General features: G+C 36.0%; 1 protein-coding gene across 11 annotated transcripts in view; it reads left to right on the top strand.

Moving 5' to 3' along the window:
* PHC3 (polyhomeotic homolog 3) overlaps positions 1–17,009 on the top strand; it is an 84,289-nt gene that overhangs the window by 56,082 nt on the left and 11,198 nt on the right. For 9 of the 11 annotated variants that reach the window (XM_039236509.1, XM_039236507.1, XM_039236501.1 and 6 more), the window contains 4 exons: positions 1,668–1,827; positions 9,453–9,567; positions 13,425–13,557; positions 13,649–13,880. In XM_039236509.1, the coding sequence (XP_039092440.1) occupies positions 1,668–1,827; positions 9,453–9,567; positions 13,425–13,557; positions 13,649–13,880 (640 nt within the window). Of the gene's footprint in view, positions 1–1,667; positions 1,828–9,452; positions 9,568–13,424; positions 13,558–13,648; positions 13,881–14,055; positions 14,146–17,009 lie in introns of those variants that run through there. The other 2 variants (XM_039236503.1, XM_039236510.1) reach the window with 2 other exon arrangements.

The raw sequence follows: 17,009 nt of genomic DNA, 5'->3' as shown, positions 1-17,009 counted from the left end.
TATATACTAACTGAAATTAACAAAATTTAAAAGTTCATGGGTGATTATTTTCTATAGTTAAATGTAGAATTTATAGTAAGTCTTCATTCACCGTCTGGCAGATACTCAAGACTTAGCGAGCATTCTTAAATAAAAATAGGAGGTTCTGTTTCAGATGAGCTGAAAGTTCACTAGCAAGTCAGTATTGGTTTTGGTCTGGATTGTTTTTGCTGAAAATAAGTATTCATGACTTAACCAAGTATATTGAATATAAGTGAATATTTTGTTGTTTATTTTAATGTTAATATTTGAGGATTTTTTCTATGTCTTATGATTATAGTGGATTAGGTTGCTGGACTAGAAGTCAGGAGACTGAGTTCTAGTCCTGATTCTGCTTTTGTAAAGAAATCACCCAAACACTTTCAACATTAGTTCTCTTGCTTTTTAAAAAAATATTTATTAGAGCATACGCACACATATGCGAGCGTGGGGGTGGGGGAGAGGCAGAGAGAGGGAGAGTGAGATGCAGAGAGAGAGAATCCCAAGCAGGCTCTTTTGCTCTGAGTGGAGCCCAATGCAGGACTCAGTCTCACAAACCATGAGATCATGACCTGAGCCAAAATCGAGAGTCTGATGCTTAACCACCTGAGCCACCAGGTGCCCTGTAGTTCTCTTATTTGTAAAATGCATACAACAGTGATCTATCCTAAGGAGACAGCCCTTCAAGTAAAAAGTTTTGTACGTAAAGAATTTTAAAAGTTGTTGAAGAAAAAAAAATAGGTTGATGATACTGGCTGATCAAAATTTATTACATATCTTTAAAGACATTAAAAAATTGTTTTTAATGTTTATTTTTGAGACACAGAGTGCAAGCTGGGAAAGGGCAGAGAGGGAAGAAGACAGGATCTGAAGCAGGCTCCATGCTGATAGCAGAGAGCGCAATGTGAGGCTCAAACTCACGAACCGTGAGATCATGACCTGACCTGAAGTCAGATGCTTAGCTGACTGAGCCACCCAAGGTGCCCCAAAGACCTTTTTAAAACTACTTGCCTAAACTAGGACACTAGGTTCCATTTGACAGATTTTGAAGCATCCATATTGCTAATGACTTGAAATACAAACTGTTAATGTCCAGGTTGCCTAAGATTTTCTTAAGGAATAAAGCACTTAATGAATGGACCTGATCGGTTGAACAAGTAAATTATCACAGTTACTATTCATTTTAATAGGTTTTTTAACTAAGTTTTTTCTTCTTAAGATTTTTTTTATTTTTTTAAATATTTATTATTGAGACAGAAACACAGCATGAGTGGGGAGGGGCAGGGAGCGAGGGAGACACAGAATCTGAGGCAGGCTCCAGGCTCTGAGCTGGCAGCACAGAGCCCAGCGTGGGGCTCGAACCCATGAACTGTGAGATCATGACCCAAGCCGAAGTCAGACGCTCAATCGACTGAACCGTCCAGTCACCCCATAAAGTTTGTTTTGAGAGAGAGAGAGATTCCTAAGCAGGCTCTGTGTTGTCAGTGCAGAGCCAGACATGGGACTCAATCTCATGAACCATGAGATCATGACCTGAGCTGAAATCAAGAGTCGGATGCTTAACCGACTGAGCCACCCAGGCGTCTCTTAACCAAGTTATTTCTGAAAAACCTTTTAAAAGATTATTTTATTGTCTGTCTCATTTAAAGGTGAGTCGTTCGTCTTTGCTAATAGAACAGCCTGTGAAAAAAAGGCCTCTTTTGGATAATCAGGTGATAAACTCTGTGTGTGTTCAGCCAGAGCTACAGAATAATACAAAGCATGGAGATAACTCATCTGACACAGAGATAGAAGACATGATTGCTGAAGGTTTGTGGATTTTACTTAAGATACTGTTTAACTTTGACTTTTACTGCTTGAAACACAATATAGATTTTTATTCTACACATATTTTCACACACTGGGAAGTACTCACTTTTATTCTTATATAATGCATTATTTGATGAAAATAAATGGAAAGCTAATCAGACCTTTAATGGCTAAATAATTCAGATGGCCAGATGTTTAATTTGCATAATGTCAAATTGACTTTTGAAGGAGTGTAGGATGGAAGAGTTCCCCTATATATGAAAGTAATTCAGAATTTTAGCATCAAAGCAACCATTTCTCTGTCTCTTTGTAAGCAGACTTAAGTGAGTGACTGTTTCACTGAGTTTGCTTAAAATTTTGCTTAAAAGCTCCTGGGTTGTTTGGTTTTAGACTTTCCATATTCTGATGTTTCATGTCAGGTGGGAACTACAGTTGTATTAAGTATGTACCTGTCAATCAAGAGGTGATTAAATTTGTTCAAAGAGGAAAATATCACTAAATCTTATTGTTAGAAATTCCTTTTTTAAAGACTTTAGTCTAATAGTGAATATTCCAGAATAAGCACAAATACATGCCGAAGTAATATCTTTTATCTTTTATTGATTCTGATCACGGTCCTGTAATTGCAATACAGTTTATTCAAATAACATTTAGTGTAGCCAAGGCTGCACAGTAGTAATTTAATTAACATCCATGTCAAAGTCATTATCCTCAGTATCTTAGTATATTTCATCTAAAATTAATTTTCAGATATTTACTGAGTACTGTGTGCCTGTACTTTGCTAAATTAAACAAAATAGCATGCTGGTAAACAAAATAGATAATTGTCTTTGCCCACAGTTTGCCTGATTATGAAAAGCACCTGTGTCACTGTTACTGCCTTACACACTGTTGCAATGTATTCATCCCTGGTTTACTTTTTATTTGAACAGTGAAGAGTATGATAGTATAAAATTTGGTTTTACTGCTAACTTATATTTAGATCAGTTTGATTTTTTTTATTTTAAAAAATGTTAACTTAAATGAAAAATTCAAACCTACACAAATTAGAATTGTATAATGAAACCTCATTCACCCAGACTCAACACTGTTACCTGATTTCAAACATTATTTTTGGCACACTAGCTTCATCCATCTCTTTTGTTTTCCTCCCTTCATTTCCCTCTTTTCTCTTTCTCTGTCGCTTTTCTTTCTCTTCTTCCCTCCTTTCTGTTAAAAAAAAAAAAATCACAGTCCTCATTTCATTTCACTGGTATATAATTCATTGTGTACTTCTAGAAATATATATGAGGGACCTGGGCGGCTCAGTCAGTTAAGTGTCCAACTTCAACTCAAGTCATGATCTCGCAGTTCATGAGTTTGAGCCCCATGTTGTCCCTGCTGTTGGCACAGAGCCTTCTTCAGTTCCTCTGTCCCTCTCTGTCTGTCCCCCCCTCTCAAAAATGAGGATTAAAAAAAAAACCCACTAAGTTAAAAAAAAAATTTTAAATTAATAAAAATACATACATTTTTTATATATAATAACTATAATGCTGTATCACACAAAACAATAGTAAATCTTTGAGGTCATCTAGTACCTGGTTCATATTGAGATTTCCTCAATTATATAAATTGTATAAATATTCTTTTATAATTATTTTTCAAATCAGAATCCAACAATGTCTACCTTTTACCTTTTGTTATACGTTTAAATTCACTTAATTCCTGAATACTTTTAGTTATGCATACTATTCTGTCTGAGGAAAATGTTTCATTTGTGCTGAAGAATAGTAAAGGTGAATGTGCAGGGATTTTTCTTTTTTTCCTATCACTCTAAGAGGTGTATACATGAACATTCTAGGCTAAAAAACACGTATAGTGTGCCCTTTTGTGTGTCCACATTGGAGAAAAATGGAAACCTGTTTAGGAAGCTTTATAGCATATGTCATATACTCATGGTTTATAATATAATAGACATACAATGTATGTTAGACTGTGCTAGAACCTGAGAGGAGCTTTTGATCTAGTAGGAACCAGCGAATCTAATATAACTAAGGAGTAACATATGGTTAAGTTTTAAATGAATTAAATAGACAGTAAGAACTTGGGACTTTAAAACTAGTTTTAAAACTAGTTGAGATATAAACCACTAGTGAGTTGAGGAGTCATCTTACACAAGTCAGAATGGCTAGTATCAGAAAGACAATTAACAAGTGTTGGTGAGGATGTAGAGAAAAGGGAACCCTCATGCATGGCTTGTGGGAATGCAAATTGGTGCAACCACTATGGAGAGTAGTATGATGGTTCCTCAGAAAACTAAAAAAAGACATAACATATCATCCAGTAATTCCACTTTTGGGTATTTACCCAAAGAAAATGAAAACATTAATTTAAAAAGATATATGCACCCCTGTATTTACTGCATCATTATTTATAGTACCCAGGATGTGGAAGTAACCCGTGTCCATTAGTAGATGAATGAATAAAGATGTAGTATATATGTATATAGACACACACACACACACACACACACACACACACACATACACAAATGGAATATTACTCAGCCATAAAAAAGAATGGAATCTTGCTATTTGTGACAACATGGGTGGACCTATAGGGTGTTGTGCTAAATGAAATAAGCCAGACTGAAAAAGACAAGTCATCTGATTTCATTTACATGTGAAATCTAAAAAATAAAACAAGCAGGGGAGCCTGGATGGCTCAGTTGGTTGAGTGTCTGACTCGACTTAAGCTTAGATCATGATTCCAGTTGCAGAGGATCGGGTTCTACGTCAGGCTCTGTGCTAAGCATGGAGCCTGCTTAAGATTTCTCTCTCTCTCTCTCTCTCTCTCTCCCCCCCCCTCCCTCTCCCCCTCCCTCCATCCCCTGCCTCGACCTCCTCCCCCCTCTCTTTTTCTCTAAAATAAAAAAAATTTTTTTTAAAACAGCCACAGAAAGAAATAGACTTACAAATATGGAGAACAAACTGGTGGTTGCCAAAGGCGAGAGGATGGGAGGATGGGTGAAATTGGTGCAGGAGATTAAAAGGTACAAACTTCCAGTCATAAAATAATTAAGTCACATGGCTGAAAATACAGTATAGGGGATATAGTCAGTAATATTGTTATATACTTGTAAGCATTTCATAATGCATATAATTGCTGAATGACTGTCTTGTGTACCTGAAACTAATTTAATGTCAATTATACTTCAATTAAACAAACCTGGATGATGGAATGTTGTGACTATGTCTGTTAAATCCATCTGGTCCAGTGTATCATTCAAAGCCACTGTTTCCTTGTTGATTTTCTGTTTGGATGATCTGTTCTGTTCATCAGTGTAAATGGGGTGTTAAAGTCTGCTACTACTATTGTATTACTGTTGATTATGTCCTTTGTATTTGTTATTAACTGTTTTATGTATTTGCTTCCATGTTGGGTGCATAAATATTTACAGTTGTTTTAACCTCTTGTTGGATTGTCCCCTTTTAGTGTCCTTTGTCTCTTCATACAGTCTTTGTTTTAAAGTCTGTTTTGTCTGATGTAAGTATTGCTATCCTAGATTTCTTCTGACCTCTGTTTGCATGGTAAATGTTTCTCCATCCCCTCATTTTCAATCTACAGGTGTCTTTGGGTCTGAAATGAGTCTTTTGTAGGCTGTATATAGATGGGTCTTGTTTTTTTATACACCCTGTTACCCTGTGTCTTTTGATTGGAGCATTTAGTCATTTACATTTCAAGTAATTATTGATATGTGTTTATTGCCATTTTGTTACTTGTTTTATGGTTGTTTCTATCGAACACTTGAAAAGAGTGCAAACTGGTACAGCCACTGTGGAAAACACTATGGAGGTTCCTCCAAAAAATTAAAAATAGAACTACTTTACAGCCCAGTAATTGCACCATTGGGTATTTACCCCCAAAATACAAAAATGCTAATCCAAAGGGATACATGCACCCCTATGTTTATTGCAGCATTATTTATAATAGCCAGTACAGGAAGCAGCCCAAGTGTCCACTGATAGATGAATATATAAAGAAAATGTGGTATTTACATATAATGGAATATGATTCAGCCATAAAAAGAATGAAATCTTGCCATTTGCAACAACATGGATAGAGTTGGAGAGTCTAATGCTAAGTGAAATAAGTCAGTTAGAGAAAGATACCACATGATTTCACTCACATGTGGAGTTTAAGAAACAAAACAAATGAGCAAAAGAACAAGGAGACAGACCAAGAAACAGAGTCTTAACTATTAAGAACAAACTGACGGTTACCAGAGGAGAAGTGGGTGAAATAGGTGATGGAGTTAAAGAGTATGTTGATGGAAAACAGCAACAACAAACCTGGCTGATATTACTACCAGTTTGGTAAGTTTTCTGTGAAGGTGGGATTTGACCTGGGATGATAAAACATAGATTTAAGTTAATGAACAGGAAGAACCTTTTACGTTGGAACCATGAATAATAAATGTACAAAGGATGTGCAAGTAACTTCATAAGGGGGCAGCAAAAAGTAGACTGTTGAGTTAGAGAAGTAGTGAGAAGTAAGACTGGCAGAATCAGATTCTAGAGCATCTTGGATATTTGACCAAGTAGTTAGGAGTTATCTTGTCAAGAGAATGGTTACTGAAGATTTTTAGTAGGTAGGCAGGTAACATGAAAAGTGTGTTTTAGGAAACTGGTGGTTATCTGTAGGATGAAAATAGGTTTGGCATGTAATTGTTACTTGTAGTTATGTTGGGAAGAGGAAGGAAAGGATTTATGCAGGACAAGGCAAAAAGGGTAGTTTAATAGGATAAATTAGAGTAAGGAAAAGGATGATTTAAAGGTGGTTAATCTGGGCACAGAGTAAGTAGTAAATAAACCAGAGATCTCATGCATAGTATAATTGCTTAGAGAGTAAACTCGAGTATTCCAACCACTAAAAAGGAAAGATAATTATGTAAAATGATAGAGGGTGATGGCAGTGCTAAATATTGCTACAATAGCTATCATCATATATAAATGTAACAAATTAACACAGTGTACACTTAAATTTGCACAGTGTTATAAGGTAAATATACTCCATAAAAAAGATGAAGCTGTTTCACAGTGGAGATATATTTCCATAGACTATGCCAGATTTTTAAATACTTCATAATTTAATTTCCCAAGGTAATTTTATAAAGTATATTACTGTCTACTTCAGTGCTTATCAGAAGTACTATAGGGTGAAATGGTGAGGTCATTTATTTAGTGGCTTTAGTAGTATATGCAGTTTAATTCAGTAGAAAAAAACTTTGTGTAAGGATTATTCTGGCACCTTACGCTGCCAGTGTGTTATGGCCCTGGCATCCCTAGAATGTTGTTTTCATTTCTAAGATAGTTAATCTTCATTTTCACATTCTAAAGAGTGAGTTGAGGGAAAGGGCACCACCTGGAATTGGCAAGCATTTCCATTCACACGTCATGAATGGCCACACCTTGGGCAGAAACTACAGTTTTTATTTTCAGAGGCCCTATGTCTTGCTAAAAATTAGGATTTTGTTGCTATCGGAGAAACATGAAGAATGGATGAGGGAGAATTACGAGCTATCTGTGCCAGACTCCCATCTTTATTAGCTGAAACAAGAGTTTTTGAACTCTTTTGGCTCGTAATTTATTATTATTATTATTCCACACTTTCACAAATGTGGAAAAGTAGCCTTAGTAACATTACCAAATTTGTTAAAATTCTGACAAACAGTGGAACAGGGATTTTTGAATCTGTTAATGTTCCTCTCTTCATTATGAGAAATAAAACTGATGTTCATTTTTTGTTAGGTTGTTAGCCCTTAGACCATACCTGTTTGGACCTCCCCTCTCTCACCAGCAAAAACATTTCTTCTTTATAAGGTATTCTGACCTATTCTCAAATGTTGCATATTGCTACATTAATTAATACAGACTTTTAAAACAAAGCTTTCAGTATAGTCTGGAAATGGAATAACTTGATGACCAGACCTTTGGGGCCAGATTGGTGACTGTGGTAGGTGAGTGAGAGGTTCTGTCTCCTGTAGAGGCTTTTCAAAGTTCATTCGGGTTTCAAGCATGACAAAGTGAAAACAATACTGGAAGTTGTGACGTTGGGTCCCAGGAATGTGTTGTTGAGCCACAGTTGTGTAAAAGCCATTTCTAGGTCATTTGAAGGAGCAATTTTAATTTTACTTATTTTGAGACCTTTTTTTTTTCATTGCGACTCACCAGATGAGTTTTACTTATGAAGATAGCCCTGAAAAAGTTTTTAAATGACCTCTTGCTAGCTCATGGTTTGGTCAGTCATGATGATGTATTTGGATGTCCCTTGGAACTTTCACTGTGTTTTTTAGTAGTTTAGCTGTCTTATCTTGATTTGGCCCTTTGCCATTTGCTTCTCCAATAACACTAGGATAAAGTGACTGCTTCAACTTCCTGAGTACTCTACATTTCAGAGTCCCTTTCTTCATCTTAATAAGCCTTTGGTTAAATGAATAACACAGAAAAGCACACATGGAACTCATAGCTAAAAGCTTTACTTAGTAAAGTGTAGTTTTTTGCATATTTTATATGACTTGGCATAGGAATTATGGTGATGCAAGAACATGGTAGAATATGGTGGGTTTAAGAATGTTAGCAGGTTTTATTTCTTAAGTACTTATTACTGGTATTGGTACCCTTAAGTCTCAAGTGGAATATAGGAAACGGAACTGCCTCTTTTTTATGCCAACTTTCTCTTGTACTCACATAGTCATCATTGCAGTTCTTTGGGAACGGTATTATACACCCCATTTTATAGAGGAGAAAGCTGTGGGCCATGAAGATTAAACTGCTTGCTTATAGGTGATTGCTGCTGAATACTGGAGGATTTAGGTAGGAAGTTTCCTTGGGTCTAGTGATACAGCTTGAAGAAAATTATGGATATAGAGGGGGAGGGAAGGATAGTCTAACTTATTAGTACTCTGACAAGAAGGAGGTCAGAAATTACAAAATTAATTCTGATTTTTAAGATTAATATAAATCATTTTTGTTTTTATATGATACATATAAAAGGGACCATTTTATAATTGGGTATCTATATCTTTATGTTTTCTATTAACATTGCAGATCTTTGAAAAGGTTAATTATCTTACATGCTCCTCTAACGTCAAGTATATCAAAATCTTAGCCCCTTTCTGAAGGCATCCTCATTCTCTCCAGTTACAATGAAGTGTTCTCTGCTATATATCTTCATAGCACATTGCACCAAAATTAATATCCTATGCAGTGCTTTTTGAAAGTGTTCCTCCTGAAGGATGTTACTTATTCATCTTCACTTCTTTTAATACTGCTCCGTAAAGTTATTTGCACATTTTAAGTATGTTGGATTCTTAGTGGAATGAACCTTTAAAAATGCATTGCTTACTTATGTAGAGAAAACTCCATAAATTTTTTCTGGAGGAGCAAGAGGGAATTGATGGATCCAGTTGTTCTTGGAATATTTTCCTTGCCAAAGAGGCTATGGATTGAAAAGTTAAAAGACCGTTTCTTTAAGTTTCCCAGAGGGACTGAACTAGCTGCATCCAACCAAAGTAGAGACTTATAGAAAATTTGCCACAATTAAATTTTTGGACGTTTTTTCCTTTGTTTCCTTCTTTTTTTTAGAGACATTAGAAGAAATGGACAGTGAGTTGCTCAAGTGTGAATTCTGTGGGAAGATGGGATATGCTAATGAATTTCTTCGGTCAAAACGATTCTGTACTATGTCCTGTGCCAAAAGGTATTTCTGTTCTCTTGACTTTCCTGAAGCATAAACCAACAAGTACTGTGACAAAACCAAAAACCCTGTGGAGCTTACCAGTGGCCAAAAGTACATATTGTAACATACAGGAAGAATATCAAGTAGGCATTATCTGAAGCTACTTTGATATTTAGATATTAAATTTTGCTCTTTAAAAATTACATATTCATAACATTTTCAGTGAGTTTTACAGCATATTCTGATATTGACATCTCATGTTAAGAATATGCTTAGGAGAATCTCTTCTGTGTCCTTAACGTATCAAAACAGTTTTTCTTTTATCACCTGATTATTTGATCAATATTAAAATACCAGGATTAACTTTGTTTTTTGTTTATTTTATTTTTATTAGAGAGCATGAATAGGGAGAGGGGCAGAGGGGGAGAGAGAATCTCCAGTAGGCTTCACTCTCAGCGCAGAGCCCAGTGTAGGGATTGATCCCACGACCCTGGGATCATGACCTGAGCTGAAATCAGGAGTCAGATGCTCAACCCACTGCACCACCCACGTGCCCCAGGATCTGTTTTGTTTTGTTTTAAAATGTTTTCATTATATCCTATTTATTTTAGGTTTTTAAGTGGGACGGCTGCAGCATAAGTTCTCCACATTGTTACATTATCAGAGAGCAAAATATGTCTTTTCCAAAACTGTATTTTCAATAATAATAATATAGATAAACAGTACTGATAACAAAAGAAATATTTAATATCTTCATTGTTCTTGTCGCAGGATTAGTTTACATAAAAAAAAAAAAACCCTGATGCTGATAATAAATCTTAATATAAGTGTTTACCACTGGAGGTGAGGTGTATGTACAGATTATTTTGAAATTTGTTCTTTGTTCCAAGAAGTGATTTTTCAATCAAAGAATATAAGATATTCTTTACATCTAAGGATTTTCTTGCTTGAACATACTATTTAGTATGGTGCCACTTAAATATACATAACAAAACTTAAATAGTAATAGAAGTATTTTCCTCCAAAAAGTGGCTTCATTTGCTTTCTCTCTTGTTAATCTTTTATTCACATATTATCTCATGTTCTTGATAGCCGTAAGCAAGTTTTGTAGCTCCTGTTTTAACTTGGGAGTTTTCCACAAGGAAAACCAGTGGCTCTCCAATTTTAAGTGATTAGGAAAAAAGGCAGTCTTTCAGAATATTTTAAATGTCTTGATTATTTACAAATATTTCAGAACATTTAATGCCACTACCATCGCTCCTCCCAGAGATGATTGCTGAGTTGTCAAGTTATTGTACATTTAGGTGAATCTCTTTAGGGGGTTAGGGATCCTAACAGAGAAATGCAGACACAGGTCAGGTCAGGGAAGAAATGCTGCTGTTTACATGTCTGCCTTGGAGATTTAAATATTTAGGGACTAAACAGGAAGTGTAAGGTTAGTCTCTCTTCTCTGCTCGCTAGTCTTTGAGGAAGGAAGGCTTGTGAATGGAAATCAGAAACCTACAAGCTGAGCCCAGAGAGGAGCTGAGCCCACAGATCAGCATAATGAACACAGCAGGAGCTTGTTGAATTTTTAGAGTAAAATGGCCATTGGACACTTTTTTTTAGGTTTATTTAAGAGAGAGTGAGTGTGTGAGTGGGGGAGGGGCAGAGAGAGAGAGAGAATCCCAAGCAGGCTCTGCCCTGAGTTCATGACCTGAGCTTAACCAACTGAGCCACCCAGGTGCCTTGTGGACACATTAAAAAAATATATTTTTAGAGAAAAATATAGCTTATTCATTTTCATGGTACTCCTTCCACCTCCTGGTGTTTTCATGAAACATAGGTGAGGAAAATATTTTTTGGTATCTCTATATTGGTCGCAGGATAGTTCTCAATAGCAAAGTTAATTGGGATTTATTCTTGTCATTTTCCTGAGAAATCTCAGAGAAAAAAGTCTTGAAAATACAAAGTTACAGTGCAAGGTTTTTTCTTAAATATTTATTTTTAAGAGAGTGAGGGGGTGGGGACAGAGGATCCAAGGCGGGCTTTGTGCTGACAGCTAAGAGCCTGATGTAGGGCATGAGCTTATGAACCATGAGATCATGACCTGGGCTGAAGTCAGATGCTTAATCGACTGAGCCACTCAGGTGCTCCTACTGTAGCAGTTTTATATATATTAAAAAAAGAGGAACTGTATGTATTTTTCTTAGCCTTTCTTCAGCTTTTCAAAAATTTGTTTCTTAGATTATTCCTTTTTGCTCTTTTTAAGTTTGTATATTTTGAGAGAGGGAGAACGTGAGTGGGGGAGGGGCAGAAAGAGAAGGAGAGAAAAAATCCCAAGCAGGCTCCACACTGTCAGTGCAGAGCCCAATGAAGGGCTTGATCTCACAAACCATGAAATAATGACCTGAGCCAAGCTCAAGAGTCGGATGGATGCTTAACTGACTGAGCAACCCCAGGTATCCCCTGCTTTTCTTTTGAGGGAAGGGTGTTGGTAAACTGTACCCAGGCCCAGTCTTTCATGTATCCCATTTTTGGATGGCCTCTGAGCTAAGGGTTGTTTTTAAATTTTTAGGGGGTTGGAGAAAAAAAATTAAATGAAAAATAATATTTCATGACACATGAAAATTATGTGAAATTCTAATTTTACTCTAAAATCTTACTGGAACACAGCCATCCTCATTCATTATTGTTCATGGCTGACAGCTGCTTGCATGTTACAGTTGCAGTGTTGAGTAGTGTGATGAAGTCTTGTATTGTTCGCAAAGCCAAAAGTATTTACTGTCTGGGCCTTTGTAGAAAAAGTTTACCAGCCCTGTTCTAAGGCCTTGAAACCCAGTAAACAGCACAGGACTTTTTAAAACTGTCATCATGCCTTTAAAAGTCTATATTTTATTTTATTTTATTATTATTTTTTTTACAAATAGTTTATTGTCAAATTAGTTTCCACATAACACTCAGTGCTCATCCCCACAAGTGTCCTCCTCCATGCCCATCCCCTCCTCCCCCCCACATCCATCAGTCCTCAGTTTTTGTCAGCATTCAAGAGTCTCATGGTTTGCCTAAAAGTCTATATTTTAAAATATTAGTCCAATGAAAGTAATCTTTCAGCCAGTTTTAAAGAATTATGTGTATTTGAATTTCCTAAATAGTGAGAACTATGATGAATTTGTGCAACTTTAAAATCTCAACTTTACGTTTTCACTCTTTAATTTCAGTATTATTTGAAAAATCTTTTACTAGGGGCACCTGGGTGGCTCAGCCAGTTAAGCGTCCGACTTCGGCTCAGGGTCATGATCTCACGGTTCGTGGGTTCAAGCCCCACGTCAGGCTCTGTGCTGACAGCTAGCTCAGGGCCTGGAACCTGTCTTCAGATTCTGTATCTCCCTCTCTCTCTGACCCTCCCCTGCTCACTATCTCTCTCTCAAATAAAACATTAAAAAAATTAGAAAAAAAAAGAAAAATCTTTTACTAGCCATTTGAGATTTCCCCCCTGTACTATACTAACCTGTTTATATTAGTCTCTCTTCAGAAACAATTACTTGGAAAAACAGTTTGAACATCTACACAATTAAACTTCTTTTTCTCCTGGAACCTTGAATTATTTTGCAATAAATTGGTTATCTTCTGTATCATGCTGTTATTAGGAGAAAATATCAATACTTATTGGTGTCTAATAACAATTGAGAGCTATATTATGATATATAGAGGCCATTTTTTGACTGTCAGCATAAGTAAATCCATTGAACACTATGGTTTACGTTCTGAGGTATTACAGTCCTTAATGAAATATTTGGCACTTACTGATTCACAAGTGCACTTTAAAGTCATAATTAAATACTAAATGGAGTGTTCCATATATCATTTAATATTTTTTTCTTACTTGAATTTCTTAGGTACAATGTTAGCTGTTCTAAAAAATTTGCACTTAGTCGTTGGAATCGTAAGACTGATAATCAAAGTCTTGGGCATCGTGGCCGTCGTCCAAGTGGCCCTGATGGGGCAGCAAGAGAACATATCCTTAGGCAGGTCTGTAGAAACCTTGCTTCAATGTACAATACCCTTTTCAGAAATGTAAGGAAAGTGCAATGCTGTATTTTACTTGTACTACATTTTCCAGCTTCCAATTACTTATCCATCTGCAGAAGAAGACTTGGCTTCTCATGAAGATTCTGTCCCATCTGCTATGACAACACGCCTGCGCAGACAGAGTGAGCGGGAAAGAGAGCGTGAGCTCCGGGATGTGAGAATTAGGAAAATGCCCGAGAACAGTGATTTGCTACCAGTTGCACAAACAGAGCCATCTATATGGACAGTTGATGATGTCTGGGCCTTCATCCATTCTTTGCCTGGTATGTAATTCACCACTTGGCCTTAATATTTTTCTTGTGCATTCACACACAGGAATGATGTTAGATCCATCCACACCTATTGCACGAAAGGGCTAGAGAAGTACTATGTATATGTATTAATTAAATGGCATTTGCTATTGAAATGTGATCTGTTTCCTCTCGCTTATTCCCTCAGCACAACTGGGTATTTTCTCATACCCCCCAAGTCGATAAAAACTGACTAGTCCTGCTTCTGCTGTGACACCTCAGCCGGTGAAGATATTAAAGGTGCTCTCTTCTCTTCAGTCTGATTTCTCTCGAGAGGTCAGTAGAGAGATTGAGTCAGACACTTCTTCCCTTCTGCTCTATTTTTCTATTCCATTTCCTCTTTATTTCCTAATTTAACCTTTTTAAATAAAATAAGAGAGACTATATATATTTATTTTTTGCATTTTTGAAAGCTAATCAAGACCTTTTAGAATATGATAACATTTTGGTTTCTTTTTGAAAAATCAAGCTGGTTCTTTTAAAGGAAGCTGCATTCCTTGATTCTTTTCAATAAGTAGACATCAAGAACCCTTCTGAAATTTGTTTTTAAGGAGACAACTAAAATTCAGTTAAGATATTCAGTTCCAATATTGAGGGTAACTTTCTTATTTATGTTTTTTCTGCTCTCTCATTTTGGTGACTCGTTCCATCAGCTTAATTCTTTATGTTCTTTATCTTTTTTCTTTAATGCAACAGTCTTTTATATCTCCTTTCTCCAAGGGGCTGGTTACTAAAGATAACTCCAACATTGCTCATGATGAGACCCACACTGATTATATAAAGACTATATTTTTTAAAATCAGCAACTCTTATTCATTCCATTATGAATATGGAAAACAAGATTTTTAAAATGTTTGCTCCATTTTGATTTTATTGTGAATCATACTATTTCTCTTGACACAAGCTTTCCAGAAAAATATATCCCCTTTGAACTTGTCTACAGACTTATTAAAATTAATCCAACTATTTTTGCTGATTAACCTTTCTATGAAGGTAGCCACTATCTCAGAAGCAAGCTTACAGTTAATGTACTGAGTGAAGAAGGTATATTCAGAACTATTAACTACTTTAAAAAAAAAAAATGTCATTTTACCTTACATACAGAATTCTAGGACACTTTATTTTCTTTTTTTAAGGTTTATATATTTATTTTGACAGAAAGAGAGAGAGTGGGGAGAGGGCCAGAGAGAGAGTGAAACAGAGAGAATCCCAAGCAGGCTCTACACTGTCAGCACAAAGCCCGATGCAGGGCTTGAATTCAAACCACGAGGTCATGACCTGAGCTGAAACCAAGAGCCAGTCACTCAATTGATGTGAGCCATCCAGGCACCCCATTTGATTATTTTTCAGTACCTTGTTTTAGAAATGCTAAATAAGTCTTTTTTTAAACAAGATATGGTCACTTTTAAAGATTGCAATTGTTTAAAAAGAGGATACATTTTTCATAGAAGATTTTTAAGCATGCACCTAAGAAAACTTAGGTGTGAGTTAATTGCTGACCATAGAGGTTTAGAATCTGCTTTAAAACTGATATGTTAGAGGATGGTGAGTCTTCACTGACTGTGGTTTTAATATATAAGGACTAAAATAAATTTTAGTTTTTAGGCCAGTCTGGATATCTTGAGAATTAACACTGGAATCTTTATTGATCCCCCAGAGCTTGACTTTGATTCTGTCATCTTCAGAATTAGTCTGTCTTCCACATGGGGGTGTGAACTGTTAGCCTGGTTTCTCATTTGGGGGAAACTGTTTCCTTTCCTTTGGGGACAAGGGTTCGTTCATAACCTGAGGAAAGTAGTTGGTCAAATAATGAACAACTAATAGATATCTGATTCTTCTGTCATTTCATATGCTTCTTTTAGGGCTAATTTTCTAATTTTGCCCAACATCCAGTTGCCATGAGGTTACTTTTGGATGCTTTTATTAGAACAAAGGCTAAATTCCTTTGTCTCATTCTTGCTTCTTCAGCTGAAAAAAAATATTGCTTATAGCTTGAAATGCTTATCTTACTGAGCTCATCGAGACACAGTTTTGCCAGTTATTTAGAGAACGTTACATATCATTATTTAGAGAACATTATAAACTGCTTTATAATTTAGAATTGCTTGGTACTGTGTAAGTCTGCTTAATGTAACACTGCTTTCCTTTTACTGATTAAATGGGAGTATTTTCAATGCTTTGATAGGCTAAATAACAAGCTTAATATCTGTGTGATCAGTTCTATCTTCTTTCACAAAGTTTCTCTCTGAGTAATACCTGTGACTTAAAGAAAATTTCATATCAGAAAATGCTCTAATCTTCATTTCTGTTTACTCCTTTGGCCTTTGTAAACTTCTTTGAAACCTCTTTCAAGCTCATTCAGGACTCTGTTGGGTATTTTCTCCCCCTAAGTACTATTTTCAAACTTTTCTCATAGAAGGAACAAACTTATAAATTTTGTAATCTCTTATATTTTCATTCTTACCAGTTGAAATAGGCTTCCCTCTTTATATAGGGCACTCATATTTACTCGTAGAGTTTTCTCTTCTCTTTGTATAATTTCATCTTGTGAACCATCCTGGTGGGATCGTATTAGAGCTGGTATGCTATATACCCAATCTCAGAGCTGTCACCACAGTGGAAAATTATTTTCTTCTCAATTTGTGTGTATTCAGAAGTTCTCTAGAGGAACAATTCTTATTTTCAGTTAACTGCAGTTCTCTTCTTAACTCTTGATATGGTGCAAAACATCAGTTTATTCGGTATTTATCGATTTGTGAATCTGTAGTAGATTTGTTTTTTCTTCAGGCATATATAGTAGGAATTATCTAAAAATACATGATTATTGGTTTTCATAATACTAATATTGGGACTTGTTTACATTAAGTGGCAGGTGATCTATTTCACCAGCCTATTTTGTGTAGAGTGTTCTTATTTTGGGTATTTAGCTGAAAGAGTGACCGAACATTGCAAAGTTCAGCTGTGACTTGTGTCCATTGGCAGAGGCCCATGCCCATCTTGATAGCTGTTTCTGGTGCCATAAGCCCAGCGAGGCTGACTGGTTGCTGCAGGTGGGATATGTTTGGTAGGAGTCCCTGGAGTACCAGCCATTTTATAGAAGTA

Source organism: Hyaena hyaena, unplaced genomic scaffold (assembly GCF_003009895.1).
Source record: "Hyaena hyaena isolate Hyena2069 unplaced genomic scaffold, ASM300989v1 scaffold_112, whole genome shotgun sequence".
NCBI classification, from domain to species: Eukaryota; Metazoa; Chordata; class Mammalia; order Carnivora; family Hyaenidae; genus Hyaena; species Hyaena hyaena.
The sequence above is the reverse complement of the archived record's forward strand: the minus strand, read 5'-3'. Positions and strand labels throughout refer to the sequence as shown.